The 23,048-nt window shown below is 36.0% G+C and overlaps 1 protein-coding gene across 1 annotated transcript in view; it reads right to left on the bottom strand.

Moving 5' to 3' along the window:
* Positions 1–23,048, bottom strand: part of ARHGAP42 (Rho GTPase activating protein 42) — a 401,124-nt gene that overhangs the window by 167,082 nt on the left and 210,994 nt on the right. Inside the window, exon 4 of the mRNA XM_043997378.1 lies at positions 17,361–17,432. Coding sequence (XP_043853313.1) covers positions 17,361–17,432 — 72 coding nt within the window. The remainder of the gene's footprint in view (positions 1–17,360; positions 17,433–23,048) is intronic.

The following is a 23,048-nucleotide window of genomic DNA, read 5'->3' as shown; positions in this document are numbered from 1 at the left end:
CCAAATGAAGTAATAATTGTAAAGAACTTGTTGCAGCCGCCTGGCACAATGTAAACACTAAATAGATGTTTGTTGTGGTGGTAGTGGTCGTCTAGTTAACAAACATGTGAATAAACACTGTTAAACATTATATTTCTGGTGGGCAAAAAAAGGGATGCAAGATTTGGCCTAAACAGATAATACATCTCCCAGTGATCTCACCGATGATACCATCTAGGGCCAGTAAGCCACAATGACCAAATAAGGCAAATTGTTTCATGCCTGAAATCTTTCCTGAGTTAGCTCACCACACTTCTGATTGGACTTCTACAGTAACTGTAGAGGTCACCTACTCAGATTCAATAAATCACTGGGGTTTTCAATGCAAATGTGTGTTGCATAATCTCTGGAGAGGCCTTACTTTTGCTTCATCTTATAACTAACTGTAGACAGAAGAAAAAGATATAAATGTATTTGGTAAAAACCAAGATGTAAAAGAGGTTTCATTAAGAAAACCCTCATAAGAAAATCTATAATCAATCTATAATCACTTGCCATAATCAAATGAAATGTTCTGTATGTAAATTTCATTACAAATACATGAACATTGGTTACTGTTACAATTGTTATCTTCATAATCACTGAAATGTTCAAATGCATCCATGATCATCAAGTCAGAAGTTTCCTCCTACAGCATATTATTCCAATGCATACATGATTGCCCATCTGGTTCATGTCTGAATTAACAATCATGACAGAAAGGTTAAATGGCTATCTGCCATTCCTACTTTAGTGTAAATTAACTTCATACTAAAGTAGGAATGGGAACTAAAAATTGAAGGATGATAAATCATTTGAGATCCTAAAGATTAGGTCTGTAAATATTTAAATCAGTGATTCACAACCCTAGGTTAAAGATCCATTAGTATCCTCTCATATACTGATTAAAACAAAATTATTTTAAAACAAAATTAATTTAATTCCCCACACCATACATTAGTAGACCAGAAATCCAACGATTCAATAATTGTTCTCCAAAAAGACAAAACACCAATGAAAAACTATTTTTTAAAATTCTATCACTAGCCAATTAGATTGTGAGGATGGTATGAAATTAAGTATTTAAGAAAGAAATCTGAGTTAAACTGAACACAACATAAAATTCATTAAAATATCTAGTTTTGGGGGCAGCTAGGTGGCGCAGTGGATAAAGCACCGGCCCTGGAGTCAGGAGTACCTGAGTTCAAATCCGGCCTCAGACACTTAACACTTACTAGCTGTGTGACCCTGGGCAAATCACTTAACCCCAATTGCCTCACTAAAAAAAAAAAACAAAAATCTAGTTTCATTTCTCCTGTGATAAAATTAGGAACTCTTTGTTGGGTTTGGTGCAAAAGAATACATATATACATTTATGTGCACATGCATGTACATATATATGCATATACTTATGCAAACCCGTTTGTATGCATGCACACACATATATTTCCAGCTTTAGAGGAAGCTTTTTATCCCCTACAAAAGCAGAAATAGTAAAAATTAGCTTCCTTAGTTCATAAACCTAATCTTGTTCTTATTTTTGTCTTCATTATTTCTCCATGCTCTAGTCTCAGTTTTAAGTTTTCTGTTACTCCTCCCCCATCCTTTTTTTTTTTAATTTTATACTTATATTCAATGGCAAACTCTTTCTTCCTTTTGCAAGCTTTCAGACATTCACTGCTGGACATAACACTTCTTTCCAACTTACACAATGTCTCTAATGTCCATAATCCATTAGTCATATAGGTAAATACAGTAAGTTACCATTCAAAGCCTCAGCTCCAAGTTTTCTTCAGGCTCAAAGGTAGAGATACAAATACACACGATACACAAATGCACAGAGTGGAATGGGAAAAGCAGTCAATAAAAATTAGAGAATAATGAATAAATACTGAAGGAGTCTATGATAGTATCTAGTCCAACCTGTCCCTTTTGTTCCCTAATTTCATATAACAAATGAGAAAACTGAGGCCAAAGTACAATCAGTGATTTTTCCAAGCTCATCCAACTACCTGGTAGCCCTAGAACACAGATCTCTAGACTCTCAATCAAATGTTCCATCCCAAATTATGGAAAGAGTAATGGAAATCAAATTGTATTATATGTTTGTAAATTCAATTAGATGATTCTAAAAACACTTATTAAGTACCATCTTTGTACAGAGCACCATGTAAAGCCCCTGGACACAAAAATCAGTATGTATACAAGTATTGGCCCCAAACCTACCCCTTCATAAAATTCAAACTATAACATTATAGACATAGACAATGGGAGGGCTTATCACAGTTGTATAGCCTAAGTCTTGTGACTTATGTTTCATCTCTCTAGATCATCATGTCATTAAATTCTTTGACCAAAATCCCACAGGTAAAAAAAGGAAAAGAGAGAATATGAACTCAGATCCTCTGGCTTCAAAGCCAGCACTCTTTCTAAAGCACCAAAAATACTCTTTAAAAAATTAATAGTGCTCTATTATTTGCTTTATCAATATATTCATTGTGAAGGATGTTTACATATAACTAATGATTAACTGTCAAATAAATCAATAACATTTTACACAGTGATGGAGAAGACACTAATAAGTTGGTAGGAGAGAATTCAAGAAAGTTTCTTAAAGGAGATGGAATTGTTCAGTCTTGAAAGGAATTAGGGCTTCCAAGAGTCAGAGGTGAGAAGGAAGAACATCTTGGGAATAGGGAAACCGTGCATATGGGTCAATTTATTTAGAACACAGGATGTCTGTATAATTAGCATAGAAAGATAGGACAGACTGCATAAGGCTTTAAATGCCAAATAGAAAAATTTGTTCTTTATCAAAAGGGCAACAGGGAGCCATTCCATGTTCTATTGAGGTTAGGAGTATCTGTACCTTGGAGTAGGTAGAGTACATTTGTTACTCAAAATCAGAGTGACACCCAAAACACTTGGTTACAGTGTTACAGAAACCAATTAAGGTCCATTCATAATTAAAGACTTTGGCATTTTAATGAGCCAATGATGAATTTTTTTAAAAAAAGAAATATTTGCTGAAAGGCAGTGTAGTTTAGTGGAGAGTGCACTGAATTTGAAATCAGAAGTTGTTCAGTAGTTTCAGTCATGTTCAACTCTTTGTGACCCCATTTAGGAGTTTCTTGGCAAAGATACTGTAGTGGTTTGCCATTTCCTTCTCCAGGTCATTTGACAGAGGAGAAGACTAAAGCAAACGGTTAAGTGACTTGCTAGTCACATAGCTAGTTTAGGTCTGAAGACAGATTTGAACTCAGCAGGATGAGTCCTTTTGACACTAAGGCCCCACACTCTATGCACTGTGCCACCCAGCTGTCCTACATCTAGATTAAGAATGCATTACTGGGGGTGGCTAGGTGGCGCAGTAGATAAAGCACCAGCCCTAGAGTCAGGAGGATCTGAGTTCAAATCCGGCCTCAGACACTTGACACTTACTAGCTGTGTGACCCTGGGCAAGTCACTTAACCCCATTACCCCGTTTAAAAAAAGAATGCATTACTGAAGCACTCTGTAACAATGAGACCTGTTGGAGAAGCCAAAGGGTGATAGCTATGTCTCTACCTGCCGCACCACCATACAAGAGACCATGGCATGAGGAACTATGCCCTTTCAGCTCTGAAGCTCCTGACCTAGTGCCTAAATTGTCTTGATTGGTTAATGATTCATATGGTCCAGTAAATGGAACCAGACCCAGACCCAGTCATCCTTCACTTTATGTACTGACCATACTCCCAGTCTAGCCAGGTTTAAATCCTGGCAATGTTACCCTGGGGAAAGTACTAGATATCCCTAAGCCTGTTTTTCTCTGTGTGGAAGAATAAAGTTGGAATTAGTAACTCTTTAAAAGTCCCATTTGAGTCTAAGATTCTATGACTTCAATTTGTGGTGCAGGGTTGGGGGTGGGGTGCAGAGAGCAATGGGAAGTGGGGATTGGTAAGAGTAGGAGAAAAAGACAAGGTCTGTGATTCAAATGGTCTGGGAAATTACTTTTTATCCATCTTGTATTTAACTTACAAGGTTACAGACTTCCAAGATGACCAAAATGGTTCTACTATGAGCCCTTGCCTGGTGCTATGCTATAAGGTATAAAAAGAATCATAAGATGAAGGAACTTGTGATCTAGTTGAATGCCACTGTGCATTCAAACTTCAAAGAACACCAGCCACTATTTGAAACCAAAGACATTAATATTTCTTCTCCTTTGCCAGGGAATTAAATAATTCTCTGAAGTCTTGAGGAGAAGGGGGAATGGTGGAAAGAGAATAACATATTTTGAGAAGGGAGACAAGAAGAACTGAAACCTCCATTGTTTAAATTTCTTGAGATATTTGTCAACATATTTTCACTGAGCAATAAACATTTAATCAGTGTCTACTATAGGCAAACCACTAGGAAAAGTCCCTGTCCCCGTGGAGTTTTACAAACCAACTAGCCAATCTGTATACAATCACAATGCAAAATAGAACAGAGAGGGTGCAGAGGTAGTAAGAGAGAACCTCCAGTCCTTAGCATCTCAGGTACTCAGGATCAGAGCTTTGTTAAAGTCAAATGATTTTCCTAATAGGTACAAACTTATTTGGATTTTACATCAATTTGGACATTTTTCTAGGAAATTTCGCAACATTATTGGCTACATTAGGAAAAATAAATGAAAACACTATGGGTTTGACTTTAATTATAGGATCATATATTTAATGCTGAAAGGGGCATCAAGAGCTATAGAGTACAATCCTCTCATTCCCCAGAAGAGAAGACTGAAGACTAGAAATTACATGGCTTGACCAAGTACAAGTGGGAAGTGGCAGAGGAAAGATCTGAATCCATGTCATTGGAGTCTAGATCTAGGACTCTTTCAACCATGACAGGCAGTCCCTCTTTAGGGGGTCACATTACAATAATTCTATTCATCGCAATTTCTTTCTTTCTTTCTTTCTTTCTTTTTTTTTTAATGTAGACCTGTGGTTTCACTAGCATAGGGAATTACGGATAAAGATAATTCCTTCACCAATGGAAATCAGTAACTATTTTGACAAATCATAGCCCGAGAGAGTTTCTTGGGGCCTGGAAAGGTTATAAGACTTGCCAAGGGACTTCAAAGGCTAGATTTCAACCCAGGTCTTCCTGACTCCAAGGCCAGGCTTCACTTGGCCAAGTTGCCTCTTATTCACATTAACACACATCTTGTATTTATACTGAGCTTTACAGTTTGTAGAAGGGTTTTACTTCATTATTTAATAATGTTCAAATGATGGGGGGGGGGGGGAGAGGGACACGGACATTATTTAATTATTTTGTGCCTCATCTTGTAAATATTACCCTGAAAGCTCCAAAAGGAATTAGTATTTGGCTTTAATGTCTCAGATCCCAAACTCAATTAAGAGAAATTTACTAAAGGTAATATGGTATAGTATGTAGAGCACTGAATTCAGAATCAGAACTGGTTTCAGATCTCAATGTTAACATTTATGAGCCTGGGCATATCCCTTAACCCTTTCTGAGTCTCGATTCTGTCCTATGTAAAATGGGAATAACAATATCTGTAGCATTTAGTTCACAGAGTAGTTATAAATTCAAATGAGAAACCTTAAAGCACCAATTATGTCACCTATTATGAGGCAGGTTCACCTGTAAGTCCATAATAATGACCTCTAGAAGAGGAAATATGGTAAAGTTCCTCAATATTTAATTGCCATTCAGTGACCATATATACATTTAGATTAAGAGTTCTCTTAAAAAAAAAAAAAAGAGTTCTCTAAAGAGGCACGCCATAAAAATGGGATCATTGGAGAAGCCAAAGGATGATGGCTATGTCTCTCTACCTGCTGCACCACCACGCCAACTTCCACTCTGGAGCTCCTGACCTGGGACCTAAATTGTTTTGATTGGTGAATGATTCGTATGATCTCTTACATGGAACTAGACCCAGTCATCTTTCACTTTATATACTGACCACATTCTCCCCTCCCTTTATCCCCATAGCCACATTCCAGGTCTGGAGCCATAATCAAAGCAACAGGACCACTGCTACTGAAAAGTGTGTCTTATTTACTTTTTTATAAATTCACTTAACATCCCTGTGACTTTCCAAACAAAACCAAACCAAACCTTCATGACCACCATAAGTATGTTACCGGGCATTATTGGAAAGTCATTTTCTTGAGGGCAGGAGTTTGTCTTCCTTTTATATACTTCAGCTCTAGAGCTTTGAGAAAACCAAAGTGCTTAATAAATACTTTTTCATTCAAAGATCATTTCTCTATAGGTATAAGGGACCCTGGAGGGAACTGAGTCCAAATGCCTAATTTTACAGATGAAGAAATAACTGAATCTTAGAGAAGTGCCCAGGGACACCCAATAGCAAATTCAAGATTCAAACCCAGGGTCTCTGACTCCAAATCCAATCACTATTTCACAGGATCACCACTTTGTAGCATCCTCCAGACTTCTGTGGATTCTAGGCAAAGACATTTTTTTTTTTTTTAATTCTCTATGTGACCATTAGAAAATGTTAATTTTTTTTCTTTTGTCACTGACAAAAACAAATACAAAGCAGGTTCAATACTTTTTGCTTAAGACTAAGTGATCAATTAGGTTCTAGTCCTCTCAAAAAATTAAATCCAAAATATAATTCTAGCATCATGAAAGCTGGCCCTTCCATATACGTACAAGCTGATTAATTAAGATGTAGGTCTAACTGAAATACTTCTGACAACTGTACAATGAACACATCAATTAATCAATCAATAAACATGTATAAAAGGTATATTATGTGCCAGTCACTGTGTTAAGCACTGGGAATGTGGGGGAGGGGGGTTGGTGAGTAAAGTCTAACCAAACTACACTTTTGAACAGTTAACCAATTCTTTAGGAATGTTTGTCTCAGTCTATTCTTCATTAAAGGTAGTTTAAAAGATTAGTGGGGCAGCTAGGTGGCACAGTGGATAAAGCACCAGCCCTGGATTCAGGGGGACCCAAGTTGAAATCCGGCCTCAGACACTTAACATTAGCTGTGTGACTCTGGCCAAGTCACTTAACCCTCATTGCCCCCCCACAAAAAAATTTTTTTTAAAAACAAAACAAAACACTTTTAGGGGCAGCTAGATGGTGCAGTGGATAGAGCACCAGCCCTGGAATCAGGAGGACCTGAGTTCAAATCCAGCCTCAGACATTTAATACTTACTGGCTGTGTGACCCTGGGCAAGTCACTTAACCCCAATTGCCTCACCAAAAAAAAATAAAAATAAAGGTCTTCTATTCTTTAATTTGGGAGAAATAAAACATTCCAAGTGTAATGAAAGAAAGTTAACATTTTAATTGACTAACCTATAAATGTGGAACAGAAGATTAGATTTCAAGATCTTTCACTTACAAATTTGGCCAAACAGGTAATCAGAGGAATCTCATTTGTAGTAACAACTATAAAAAATATATATTAAAACCATAGTTAAAAGGCATGTAAAAAAAAAAACAAATACATAATGATGGAGTATAAAGTATAAAGTCTACTATGAACAAGACAGGCGAAGATTTCAGGGTTCTAATATCATAGTAAACATGGAGTCAACATAAAGAGAGGGACGAATTATGTTTTGAAATGCCAAATACAGGATTGTTTGTTTCTGAGCTAAAACCACAAAGGAATGTTCGTCTGAATTCTATTAGATCCCTATTATAAATGGAAAACAGCTCCGTTCTTCAACAATCTTTTCCCAGGAAAATGAAAATGTGTTACTTAAGTTCTGGTGGCAGAATTTCCATAGTATCTCTCTTTACTAGAAAAGGACTTGAGTTTTACTCAATAAGTCTTCACTGTACTTAGAAGAGTAGGAGAAGACATAGACTCATTTCCTAAATTCTTATACTTCTCTAGTGGAAACAAGACTAAACACATATGAAACAAAAAAAATGTATGGTAATAAACATATGGTTCAGTTCTGACCTGTACAGCATAAACCTAGTAACAAAAAGAGTTACCAGGATTTGGGGGAAAGAAAGATCATCACTGGGTAGAGGAAAAACAAGGAAATGCTTATGGGTAAAGAGCTTTAAAAAAAAAATCATGGCATTGTTAACTGGGCTTTAATTGGGAGTCATAGGTTTAAAATAACACGTTTTAAATGGTTGAACTATGTATTTCATTTCAAGCTAAAATTAATTTATTTAAATTAATTCTATGAACCCTGACTTAATATGGTACTTTTTTCCACTGATGCACACTACAAGCCACTCATACTTTTTCGGAATTACATTCTCAAAATAATAGATTTATAGAGGTAGAAGGGATGTTAGTGGCCATCGAATCTAATTTATACCTGAAAAAGATTTCTCAATACTATATTACCTGACATATGGTCCTCTAACCTGTGCTTAGATACCTCCAATGTGTGTGGGGGGGGGGGGGGAGAGAGACACAACAACCCCATTAGAGGAGGGGTAAGCAAATACCTTTGTGTGCCCTCTGCAGCTTCATTTTATAGCATCTTCCCCCATCAGAATGAAAGCTCTTGGAAGGAAGGAATGTCTTTCTTTCTGCTTGTATCTGTATTCTCAGCACTTAGCACAGGGTACATTACACAGGTGCTTAATAAATGCTTCTTACCTCACTGAATTCCACCTTTGTATTGCTATCACCTCAAGCCCAAATTTCCCATGTTGCAATTTTCATCTATTATTCTTTTTTCTTTTTCTTTTTTTTTTTTTTTTGCAGGGCAATGGGGGTTAAGTGACTTGCCCAGGGTCACACAGCCAGTAAGTGTCAAGTGTCTGAGGCTGGACCTGAACTCAGGTACTCCTGAATCCAGGGCTGGTGCTTTATCCACTGCGCCACCTAGCCGCCCCCTTCATCTATTATTCTTATTCTGCCTTCTGAAGTCAGAAAAAAATCAGTCATTTGTAACAAATCTAACATCTCTTCCCCAAAATCTCACTTCAAATATTCAAAGGTTTCTTGTCTTTTTCATCTTATATCTTTTTTCCACGTCTTCCCATAAATCTACCTAGAGGATTTACAGAACATGTTGAAGGTCTATTATCATCATCACTGATATTTATATCACACTTTAAACTGTACAGATTATATTGTATCTCATTGGTTCTTCACAAAAACACTGTGAGGTAATTCATGCAGGTAGCATTCCATTTGGCAGAAACGAAGAGTAAAAGAGGTTAACTGACTTACCTATTGTTACACAGCTATTAAGTGTCAGAAACAGGATTTGAACCCAAGTGTTCCTGACTCTAAGAAAGCAGTCTATCTCTTCTGTCACACTAATATTAGAAGATAGATTAAACCTGCCTTGCTTGGCCCCAGAAAGCAGAACAAAGAGTATGTGCACGCACGCACACACACGCATACACACACGCATACACACACGCACACACACACACACGCACACACACACACACACACACACACACACACACACACACAAAAGCAAATTCGGGCTTTGAGTAAGGAAAATTTAACAACAATTAGGGGGATCCAACAGTGGACTCAACTGCACTAGGAGGTAGTAGATTGGCCCTCACTTAATAACCATTTCTTAGGTACACTCTAGAAGAGATTATTTTTCAGATACAGGTTGGACTAGGTAGCCACTCGGGCTCCTCCAACTCTCACTGAGGAGGCTTTTTTTTACTCTGGTTCTTGAGATAATGGGTACAAGGGAATCCTCAAATATTAGGATCTATAAGATTTCACCACCCATCTTCCATTTTGCCTCTACATAAGACATTTTCTATGGCAGTATCAAACTTGTGGTGCCATAGATAAATATGCTGGACCTGGAGTCAGGACTGTGTTCAAATGAAACCTCAGACAAATATTAGCTGTGTGACTCCAGACAAGTAGTTTATCCTCTGTTTGCCTCAGTTTCTTCACATGGAAAATGGGGATAATAATAATAGCACTTCCTTCCATGGGTTGTTGTGAGGATCAAATGAGATAATTGTAAAGCATTTAGCACAGGGCCTGGTGTAGAGTAAGCACCTATCTAAATATATACATACATACAAATACATGTGTGTCTAAATGTGCACATATATGTCGGTGTGTCTATATATATATATATATATATATATATATATATATACATATATTTTTTTTTAGTGGGAATAGGTCTGTTTTACATTCATTAAATAGAAATTAGCTTTTCTACAACTTCTAAAAACTATTCCATTGTTTTATCTCCAGGAATAAACAGAACAAAGTACCTCTTTGACATGACAGCCTTTTAAATATCTGAGTTATTCTATCCCTATTAAGTCTTCTTTATTCCTGTAAAACATTCGCTGCTTCATCAATTGATTCTTATATGAAGTAGTCTTCAACTCCTACCTGTAATCATCATGATCATTCCTCTTAAGAACATATTCCAACTTGTGAATTTCCTTCCTAAAATATAGAACTGAAGAGAATATACCAGATATGGTCTGACATGGACTGAATACAGTGGGACCATCACCCACCTTGTTTTAGACAATGAAAGCTATGCTAGAACTGATACTTTTTTTTTGGCTGCCATGTCATCTTATTGACAAATTTTAAATTTGGAGTCTACTCAAACCTCCAAATCTTTTGCATATGAACTGGTGTCTATTTAAAAGCTTGTTTTGTTGCAGTCCTCATTGTTCATCAACTTCTGTTCAACACTTATCCTCCAACCTGTACTTGTTTAAAAATGATTTTTTAAAACATTTTTTAATTCTATACTTTTCCTTTTGACATTTCATATTAGCTTTAGCCAATTGACTTTACAATCCAATATGTACTCTATCTTTAAAAACATAGAATCTGTTTAGCAAAAAAAAACAAAAGCAAAATGGGGGCAGCTAGATGGCACAGTGGTTAAAGCGCTGGCCCTGGATTCAGGAGTACCTGAGTTCAAATCCAGCCTCAGACACTTAACACTTACTAGCTGTGTGACCCTGGGCAAGTCACTTAACCCCCATTGCCCAGCAAAAAACACAACAACAACAACAACAACAACAAAAAAAACCATAGAATCTGTTTTCCTCTGTGATCTGGGCTTTAACTTAACATAATGGGGCTATGATTAAGCTACATAACTAGTGCTTCATCCAACTGCTCATTAAAATATATATCAGCGCAAGGTCAAGGATAGATCTCTAGAGAATTCTGCTGGAGATTTCCCTGTCAGCATTTATTGATCTTTTAATAATTACTCTTTGAGTCTAGTCATTCAACCAGTTCTGAATTCACCTAACTGAACTATGATCTAATGTACGTCTTTCCAAATTATTGAAAAGTACAGAATGAAGGATGTCAAATGCTTTGATCTCCCAGTCAAGTTAACCTGACAAAAAATTACTATGACAGGATCAATTTTTGATAAAAACCATGTTTATTCTTAGTAATCACTGCTTCACTTTCTAGCCATTCTGTGACTATCTCTTTAACAATGAATACTGCTATAAGTAAAAACCAGTTTACAAGTTTATAGTTTATCTAATCTAGACAGATAGATGCTATAATGGATGGAGTATTAGAACAAGAGTGAGAAAGACCTGAGTTCAAATCCAGACTCAGACATTTAGCAGGTGGTATGTGAGGCTTGGCAACCCATTTTGTAAATGTCTACCTCATCTATAAAATGGGGATAAAATTAGTAACTAACTTTATACAGTTACTGTGAGGATGAAATGAAATAATATTCATAAGGAACTTAGCACCGTGTCTGGCATATAGTGGGTGCCATTTAAATGATTATCATCATCATCATCTAAACTTAACCCATTAATGAAATCTAAGGCATTTTTGTTTCCCCAGTTCTCTTGTCCTCCACAATCCCCAAAAGATCATAGATAGCAGTTCAGCAATAACTTCTACCTATTCTTATACTATCTAGAATGCTGTTTTTCCAAGTCCGGAGGTTTGAATTCAGTGTTGGTAAAACTGAGTGCTTTCTTATCACCCTCACATGTATCTTCACATTCAATTCCCTGTTAACCATCTCTTCTATCTTCCTCTAAGGGTCATTCCCCTGTGAAGAAAACATCAATATCTTCCCATCCCCTTTAAATAGCCTTATTATCCCTTCTTTAATTTGCCTTTTGTACTTTTCATAAGCTAAAAAAGGTTATTTAAAAGCCTCTTTTGTTGCTATCCTCATTGGTCATCAACTTCTGTTCAACACTTATCAAATGCTTGTTGGATTGTACTTGATATTTTGTATCTGCTACTACCTTTCTGCAAAAATGATTTTGTATTAAATTAGAAAACACACACACACACACACACACACACACACATTTGTAACAACATACCCGCACATATACACAAATATGATAGCAGAAAATAAAACACTTTTATTTGTTTGAATCAATAAACATTTATTAACCACTCACAATGTGTTAGGTACTACACATTGTGCTTAGAATTTGGGCAGCTAGGTGACACAGTGGATAGGTCCCTGGGTGGATAGGTCCCTGAAGTCAGGAAGACTTATCTCCCTGAGTTCAAATCTAGCCTCAGATACTTCCTAGCTATGTGACCCAGTGCAATTCACTTAACCCTGTTGGCCTCAGTTTCCTCACATGTAAAATGAGCTGAAGAAAATGTCAAAACATTCCAGTATCTTTGCTGAGAAAACCCTGAATGGGGTCATGAAGAGTCAGATAAAACTGAAAACAACACAACAAGTATACCCAAGACAAAAGTGAAAGAGTCTATGCTTTTAAGGATCTTAGGATCTATGATGTGATGGTGTTTTCAACTTTGTCCAATATTCCTGAGAACTAAAACAAAGCAAGTGGCTCACCGTTGGTGCTATTAACAACAACACATTGTTTCTTTTGCAATTTTATTTTGTTAAGGAGGTAACGTGCCTCCATCTTGGTATCTTTTGAAGGCATTTCTTTTTTGGTCTTCAAAGTTTAATTCTTAAGAGCCTCATTCCTCTTGACCTAACTTCAGTGAAACTTCCTGAACTCTCTGAAATCTGCCTTCCCCAAATTAATGCACATCCAATTACACCTGACTTTGAATCTTACATCTAGCCAAAACTGTAAAATGGGCTATTCTCAAGAGCTCCTTCATCTGTACTTGAGCAATCAGGTCCTTGTTGTTGGTCAGAATCAGGTCCAGAATAGCAATTCCTCTTATTTCTAGGTCTACTTTTTGAAGAATGAAAGTATCATTAAAGCAAAGAAAGAATTTCTGGGTGATGGGAGGAGGGGAACAGCAAAACAGGGACAAACACAGGATGAGAGAAGAAAGAGAGGAAATGTGGGGAAAAGAAGAATTGGGAAAGAGGAGGGGATAACTCCAGCAGATTATTATTATCAAGTGACCTTGTCCTCCTGGCTATTCCATGAAAAAGACATTCCATCTCTTGGCTCTGGGCATTCTCTATGGTTGTCCCTTTTGCTGTAATATTCTCTTTCCTCCACTGACTTCCATGACTTCCTTTAAGTCCCAACTAAAACCTCACCTACTATAGGAAGCCTTCCCCAATCCCTCTTAATTCCATTGCATTCCTTCTGTGAATTATGTATTATTTATCCTTTATATAGTTTGCTTTCCATATATCTGTTTACATGTTGTTTCCCCCATTAGGTTGTAAACTGTCTGAGAGCAAGGACTGTCTTTTGATTTTTGGGTGTTTTGTGCATTTAGCACAAGACCAGACATAAGAGTAAGCACTTAATAAATATTTATTGATTATCCCCATTTTACAGATGAAGAAACTGAAACTCAGAAAGGTTAATGGACATAACCATGATCAGGGAGCTAATAAGTGTTAGATTCAGGGTAAGAACTCAGGTCTTCTGACTCCAAATCCTGAGAACATTCTCTACTACACCTAATAGCTTGCAATAACCTATGCTGTTTCATCTTAAGTAGAAGACTTCTAAGCTGAAATATTAAAAGTGTGTCAGAAGGAGAACTAAAAGCATTCCATTCAACTATCTGGTATATAATTTATTTCAGGCCTGCCAACAATTCTTTGTGCTAATCTTAAGCCAATATAAATGTCTGAATAAGTACATCCTAAGGCATTCTACCCTGAATATAAAAATGTCTTCTTTTGGCTAAGTGTTTATATACTACTCTTCTTACTAATCTCTCTATCCATTCCACAAAGAGGAATCCATCATCTTCCTTCCTGTTCTTCTCTTAAATGCTGTTTACTACCATCAATCCTACCTAAAGCTTCTCATGAATGCATATTCCTCCCAAATGTCTCATTCATTGATGCCTCTGCTTGTCACAAGGAATTATCAGGTATCTCAATGCTCCAAATCATGCACAATGAAATAAGCATTTGTGGTTCATGGAACCCAACCACTTAATCATAAATTAGCTCATGAATTAAAGAGAGTCATTTTAACTGGCCCCCAAAGTCACAGATGGCCAGATATGGTGCTTTTCAGACAGTTCATCAGCCTCTACAGGATCATAGTAAATTTCCACTGGGGAAACTAGGAAAGGCAAGCAGGTGAGATGGAAATGCTTCCAAAATAAACAAGAAAGAAAAAATGCCAGAAAAGAATTAAAGGAAAACAATATATTGTGGCCCAAAATGTCCTCAATAGAATTAAATCCACTTGGAACCATTGCATATATTTTAGGAATAATTTTCAGGTTTATTATGAATATAATTCAAAGCAACCATGTTTGGGTAGGTAGTCCAATTATTATTATACTATCTGACAGATGAAGAAATTGAAACCCAAAGAAATCACACTTCTGGTAAATGCAGAGGCAGAATTTAAACCCAGAGGCAGAATTTAAACCCAGGTAGGTGTCAGAGTCCACTTCCAGTGTTATTTCCACAACAAGATGGGAGCTAAGTTAACTCAGAACTCATTGGAATTTTGCCAGAGAAAGGTGAAGTTTAAAAGCTGTTAAGTTCAATTCATTTCACTTTGTTGAGAAGCAAAGATGTAACATTTGGATTTATAAATTATTTACTGATTTTTCTCTGACTTTTGAGGTTAAAAAAAAAAAGGTGGAATTGAACCAGCACTTACCAAAAACCACCTTAAATTTTCCAATAAGTAAAGAATATATTATAAATTTTTAAAAAGCTAACTCTTTAGTTTAGCCAATAAACATATATTGTGCACAAATTAAGATACCATTAAAGAAGCACTAGGAGGCCTATATCTCAAAGAGATCAAAGTAAGAGGAAGAGTACTGTGGATCCAGTCCTCTTCCAAAAATATTTATAGCAATTCTTTTGGTAGAAGAAAAGAACTGGAAATTAAAGGGATGCCCATCAATTGGGGAACGACTGAACAAACTGTCGTACATGGATATAATGACATGCTACTGTGTCATTAGAAATGACAGAAAAGGTAGTTTCAATGAAACAGGGAAGACTTGTATAAACTGATTCAAAGTGAAACAAAGGGAGCAAGGAAATCAATTGATATATTAACATCAACACCATAGCAATAAACAAGTCTGATGGCCAGAAGGACTCTGATCAACAAAATCATCAACCATGATTCCAGATGAGTAATAAGAAGATGCTATCTGCCTCATAAGAAAGAGGTGATTGGCTCAGGGTATAGAATGGGGCATGTATCTTTTAGGCATGCCAATGAGGGGAATTTGTTTTGTTTGACTACATATGATTATATATCAAAGGGTTTTGAATTTTTCCCTCTTTTTTCCTTCTAATGGAAGGAAAAGGGAAAGATGGGAGGAAGATAAAATAAATTTATTAATTGGAAAAAAATTTAAAAGCAAAGCAACAAGTTTCCAAAAACCAATCAGGAGCATAACTTTTTTTTGGTTCATAGAAATTGTGGTATAGAGGACAGGGTTGTCCTCAGAGCCAGGAAAGACTAGATTCAAGTCTTTCCTCTGACAATTACTGGTATAATCACGCAGAAATTAATTAACCCCTCAGTGTCCTAAATAGTTCTTTAAGATTATGTGATATAGAGAAGATGCCACCCTGAAATGGCAGACAGAAGTTACTTACCTGAGAGTTCTCTATACTAATAAAATCACAGACCCAGTCTATAATGTTATTCCTATTCAGAAAAGTTATTTGAGCCTCTTCAAAATCCATAGGTCATTCCTCTTCTTCATAACCAATTTCATTTAAAAAAACAAAATAAAAATGAAACAAAAAATCTAATTTCTTGTTTAGAGAATTTAAGGAAATCTGCCAATGGAAAATGCATTCAAAATTCCTATACTTACAATGATTTCCATTAGTATAAATGAAGTAGTTTGGAAATGCAGAGGATCCATTAATAAATATAGTGGCTAGCATTTGTAGGGCATTTTACATTAAATGTTTACATTAAGTAGTCACTTAAGACTACTGCCTGGGGCAGCTAGGTGGCACAATGGATAGAGCACAGGCCCTGGATTCAGGAGGACCTGAGTTCAAATCTGAGCAAGTCACTTAACACCAATTGCCTCACCAAAAAAACAAACAAATAAAAAAACAGAAGACTACTGTCTGATTTTCAACATGCCAAGGACCTGATTTCTCTGGAATCTAATCTTTGGGACTTAATACATGAAAACTAATATCATTTTGCCTCTTCTGGAAGAGTGAATTTCTTACAAAAGGAAAAAATATATATATTATCTACTCTTTGGAAGAATATTTTGAGTTGAAAGTACCTGTCTCAGCAAAACAATCCTTTTTTTTCCCATAAATGTATTTTATGATTTTCCAGTTACATGTACAGATAGTTTTCAACATGTTTTTATATAAGATTTCTAGTTGCTAGTTTTTCTCCCTCCTTCCCCCCTCCCCAAAAGAGCAAGCAATTTGATATGGGTTGTATCTATACAATCACATTAAACATATTTCTGCATTAGTCATGCTATAAAAGAAGAATCAGAACAAAAATTAAAATAAAAAAAAAAAATAGAAATAGTATGGTTCAATCTGCGTCTAGATTCCATAGTTCTTTTTTTCTGGATTTTGAGAGCATTTTCCATCATGAGTCCTTTGGAACTATCTTGGATCATTATATTGCTGAGAAGAGTCAAGTCTATCACAGTTGATCAACATACAATGTTGTTAATACTGTGTATAATGTTCTCCTGGTTCTGCTCATCTCACTCAGCATCAGTTCATGTAAGTCCTTCCAGGTTTCTCTAAAATTTGTCTGCTTGTAGTTTCTTACTGCACAGTAGTATTCCATTACATTCATATACCACAACTAACACAATCCTTTTTTCAAAAAAATTAAATAATGTTCAAAATAGTCAAAGTAGTTATTCTACTTTCAGAAGCATTAACATCTAGCAATGTGTCATCTTTCAAGTATCAAAAGATAGCTGAAGAAGAATAACAGAACCATAGAATTAGAGACTAACAAAAAGAAACAGTACTTACTTTTGCGGCACCGATCTGTTCTTTTCGAAACTTCTCCAGTGGGGCTATTAACACATCATTAGCATTTTGAATCTGAAATACAAAACAGTGAAATATTAAAAACTTATCTACCTGAGCCATCAAACATGTATAGCTTTTTATTCTGGTTGTGATTTATTTCATAATTTAAAAAAATAAGATGACTGCTCAGATTCATTTTGAAGCTTCAATCTTTTAGTCTAGGGATGAACTCAGAGAGAGGTAAATAAGTACTGAATTCCTGGGCAATTTCCAATAGTAACTGGTTCAAGAAGAGAAGCAAATTCAAACTCATTCAAACTGAATCCAAATACTCTTTGTTCTGCTATAAAATGCAGATTCATAAGAAATAACAGATCATAGTTGTTGGTTGTTTTTAAATTACACTAAACTTTACCCATGTATATTTTTCCTAAATATCTTCACATTTTTCCTGCCCAGCTGACTGGATTTATCTTATCATTACCAGTGTTCCAACCCCAAATCCAAATGTAAGCAGTTTGGACAAACTTCAGAACATGGAATTCTTTTGAGTTTGAAAGAACAAGTGATTTGACAAGATAGTTACTGTGAAACAACAAAAAATAAACAAAAAAAAAATTGGGGAAGATAAGCTGAAAGGATAACAAACTAAAGAAATTAATTTTAAAATGACTAAAACTCAAAAGTAGCTTTAGTGAAAAACCAAGAAGCTGGAAAGGACCTAAGAATTCATCTATCTTGAGCTCCTTGTCTTATACATGGGAAGAGTGAGGCCCAAAGAAGTTAAATAACTTGCTCTAGGTCACAAAGCTAGTTAGTTATGTATCAGGACTAGAAAATACTATGCTTCTCCTAACCAACTAATCACCCATCTCCTACTACTATTCTATCATACGCTGTTCAATTAAAGTCTCAGTATCTTCCTGCAATTATAGCCATATACTGACATAAGATGAGTTTGACTAGATTACGATTCTTTGCAAAACTAAAAGGAAACTCACAGAACAATCAATACAGCAAGGGAGTATTTTCAGCTCAACCAAGTGGACAGGAGTTCATGTGAAATCCTATCTCTAAGATTTCACAATTTCAAATTGTAGGAACAATACAGAGAAATACTCTATAGTGGGAAATTTATCCTTATTTGCTCCTAATTGTCACCAATTTTTAAAAATCAGAAGAGAAACTTTTAAAGGAAATCTGAACTGAGATATAAGGATAGAGTATGTATAGATGGATAGATATATATACATACAAATACATACACATATACATACATATATCTGTGTATCCCTCCAAAACTACCATGTGGGATAATTTAAAGATTGTAGGGAATGAATGGTAAGATCATATATCAAACATCTGTTTTCCATACAAATTTATATGCCTGCATATTTGCTATTCAGATGTTTTATTTAAGGACAGGTAGAGATCATATTGAAATAATTCATTCTTCATAATCACTTTTTAAATTGGTCTCTTTTACACACTCAATTGCTCCCAAATATTGATTGCCTTGATTCTATGTTGGATAATAAACTCTACATATAAAGCATAATTTATACATTGCAAAAAGGTGATATCACACATGCTTTCACCTATAGTCACCTCTTTCAGAATCTCTGTAATTCACATGGAGTTCTTAATTATATTTGATATTAACACAATTAGGCCAAAAAAAAAAAACAAATTAGCATTCATTAGAACCATGAAGATACCTGAATAGAGTAGAAAGAAAGAAATACTGACAGTTTTCAAATGTGTATCTACAAATCATGTCTAGAACTCCTGGCTTATGTTATCCATCTTCATTTTTCATATTCTCCTATGACAATATTCTACTTCCATTTCAATTTAATACTTTGCCCACTGCATTGAATTGTGCCTCCATGTGTTCCTGACATAGGAAGCAGGCAGTTAAGGCTGAGTTGCTATTAAGTCCCTACTGAAAATATAGGCTATATATCTAGCACATTAGGCTATCATGCCCAGCAGTGAGCAGGGAACTATCAAGAGTGCAGATGAAATGTAAGGCATGCTGCCTTCCCTAAGGAGATTAAAGTCTGTTTCAGGATAGAGATATAAAATGAAATACACATGAAATAATATGGGGAAATCAAGTGCTAAACCATATAATATTAAAGTTATGAACATGCCCCTCTAATGCTTAAAGAAAATAATATTAGATGAAACTTCCTAAGGTAGTAGGTTCTAGTTAATGCTAAGTAAACTCTATTATTGATGGCAGGTACATTTCTGCATTGCCAAAATTCACAATAAAAAAAAATTAAAACTAGTTTTGGGAGATATGTCGACTGAGAAACAGAAAGATTTTTATAATGACTCCTATACCTCAAGTTCCTTCATCTGTCTTAACCTTTCCAGATAATAAAACTAGGATTTTCTCAACTCACAAGTAATGATAAAATAAGAGAGAATCATGCCAAACTTGCAATTCCATATCCCTAACACTGTACTCTTCCAGTATCTCATTAACACAAGTTCTAACAGTAAAATATTTAACCAAATTCCTAAAGGCTGATATCTTGGTAGAAAAGGCAGCAATTCTCAAAGGCAAACTCTCCCTCCCCATCCTTACCCTTGAGGTATCAATGGTACCTTGAAGCATGAAATGGGCAAAGGCATAGAGACAGTGGATAGAGGGTAACACTCTCTATCTAGAGAAATTATCTTCTCAGATTCACTGGTGCTTTTTTAGACTTTCTCAGAATCAATTTTATAACTAATGTAAATGTTAAAGATTCCTGGTCAAACTACTCTAGTCTGTGTCAGTGTGGTATGTAGCTAAACCTAGGAGTCAGTAGATCTAGGTTCAAAAATCCTAACACTGTGAGGATGCAAGAACACATTAGAGGGTGGTTTTGAACACAACTATTCTTTACTCAAGACCAGCATTCCATCCCTCTGCTACATCACATACTGCATAATGAACTCTAGAAAAGCTAAAGCGCTATATAAATAGCAAATATTACTTTTATTCCTCATCATCCTGACATTGGAGGGAAAGATTCCCCAAAGATAGAAGAGAAAAATAGTATTTCATTTGAATTTTAGAATAACCTCACAGTGGAATATGGTTATGATGTTTTAGTACCATTATTATACAAAGTACAGACAATGTCATGCGTATGTTTATAATTGTATTTGGACCTCAGATAAGGAAAAGAAGAGTGAGAGTCAAACTAAGGAAAGCTTTGGGGGATATGGATATATATATATATATATATATATATATATATATATATATATAAAAGAGAGAGATTGATGTAAGAAAGGCAGGACTGAATATTAGCTACATGGGAATAAGTAAATAAACTGAGTTGATTAGAGGAGGAAAAAAGAGTATGTGTTGGGAAAATGAGGTTAAAGAGGTAGAGTGGCTCCAAATTATGGGGGATCCTAAAAGCCACACAAAGTTGATTAAGGAGCTAATAGAGGTTGGAAATGATAGAAGGAGTATTTAAGGAAGAAGAAAAGTGGGGCAGTAGTGTACAAGATGGAACAGAGGGGGCGGCTGGGTGGCGCAGTGGATAAGGCACCGGCCCTGGATTCAGAAGTTCCTGAGTTCAAATCCGGCCTCAGACACTTGACATTTACTGGCTGTGTGACCCTGGGCAAGTCACTTAACCCCCATTGCCCCGCAAAAAAAAAAAAAGATGGAACAGAGGGTGGAGAAACTGGAAGAGAGAGCTAAGTCAGGAGATTGTTTTAGTAATCTAAGGACCAGGCTAGGGTGGTGGCAATAGAAAATAATAAAAAGGGGACAAACCAAGACACATTTTTGAAGAAATGACAGCATTTGGTGACAAACCGGATATATGGAATTTTAAAAAGTGAAGATAATTTCAGCCTGTAAGACTGGAAGAAGTACTGGCATCACCAAAAGAAATAGCGTTGGGTAAAAGAGTTTGGAAGGGGCAGATAAAACGATAAGTTCAGTTTTTGACATATTGAGTCTGAATGGATGGTAAGATAGAGGGAAGATGGTTTTTGGAAAGGCCTAATCTCCTCAATATAGAAGAACAGGCCTGTAAAAATGAAACATTTTCATCACAGAGAAGTGGAATAAATGATTTATCTATTAAGACAACAACATCCTATATCCATATAAGCTGCTTCAATCACTGCCAAAATTAACATATAGACATGACCTAAGCAAAAAAACTAAAGCCTAAGAACAACCCTGAAATCAAATGATTATTGACTTTTTTCTTTTAAAAAAAAAATCTGAACTTAAACACCCAAAAAGAAGCATTTCCACACATTAATCAATCAACATTTATTAAGCACCTACTATGTGCCAGGTATTGTGCTAAGTAATAAGGATACAAAGAGACAAAAACCAATCCCTGACCTCAAGGAGCTTACACTCTAATGGGGGAGACAAGATACAACAAATATATAAAAAGCCAACTATATACAGAATAAATGGGAAATAATTAAAAGAGGGAAGGGACTGGAATTAAGGGGGGGTAGGGAAAACTTCCTATAAGAAGGTAGGATTTTAGTTGGGATTTAAAGGAAGAAAGGCAGGTTAATAGTCAGAGTGTAAGAGGGAGAGCATTCCAGGAACAGGGAGAAAAGCCAGAGAAAATACCCAGAGCCAAAAGATGGAGTGTCTTGGCTGTGGAATAGCCCAGAGGCCATTGTCACTGGATCAAAGAGTATATATGAAGGAATATGGTAAAAAGATTGGAAAGGTAGGGGACTAGGTTATAAAAGGCTTTGAGTGCCAGGGAGAACATTTCTTCATCTCTCCTGGAGGCAATAAGAAGACATTGGAATTTATAGAGTGGAGGGGAGAGGGTGAAATGATCAGATCTGTGCCTTAGAAAGATCACTTTAGTGGCTTAACGGATAATGGATTAGAATGGTGAGAGACCACCAGCTAATTACAACAATAATCCACAGGAGAGGTGAAGAGGTCCTGCATTAGAGTGGTGGCAGTGTCAGTGGAGAAGGAGGCATATTCAAGAGATGCTGCAAAGGTGAAATTGATAGACCTTGGCAACAGCTTGGATGGCAGTGGAGAGAGATAGTGAGAGTCAAAGATGACTCTTAGGTTGTGAGCCCTAGGCACTGGCAGGATGGGTGTTGCCCTCCAGAGTAACAGGAAAGGTGGGGAGAGTTTAGGGGAAAGATAATGAGTTCCTTTTTAGACAATACTGAATTTAAGAACTCTACTGAACATCCAGCTTTTTACTGGATTTCTTGATCATTATTTAGTCTAGTTTGAACTTCAGAGTTTTGCTGGAACAGGCACATGGGAGCCAGAAATTTGGTTGTGCTCATGCAGCCATCTTGACCAAAATTCCATATGACTAACTCCTCAGGTGACTTCATATTCCTATTTCAGCCCTGTTTTCCTTGTTTTTCATGATTTTTTTCTTTTGCTTTCAAAATTTGTTTTCTTTTTTCTCTTTTGATTATGCTTGAATGAATATAAGTGATGGAAGTAGAATTGAAGAGATGTTGGAGGAAATATGCAATCAATAAGAGAGAAGGGAAAAAATATGAAGCCATAGGAGAAAATCAGGAAAAGATAAAAATGCAAGAATGCAAGGCCCTATACGTATAAATCTTGCTTCTGTCTAAATGGGTTACATATGCCCAGTGAATTAAATTCAAGGTGCATCAAGAAGACCTGTAACGATTTAATCACCTGCT

The sequence above is a fragment of the Dromiciops gliroides genome, chromosome 3 (genome assembly GCF_019393635.1).
Source record: "Dromiciops gliroides isolate mDroGli1 chromosome 3, mDroGli1.pri, whole genome shotgun sequence".
Lineage (NCBI taxonomy): Eukaryota > Metazoa > Chordata > Mammalia > Microbiotheria > Microbiotheriidae > Dromiciops > Dromiciops gliroides.
The sequence above is the reverse complement of the archived record's forward strand: the minus strand, read 5'-3'. Positions and strand labels throughout refer to the sequence as shown.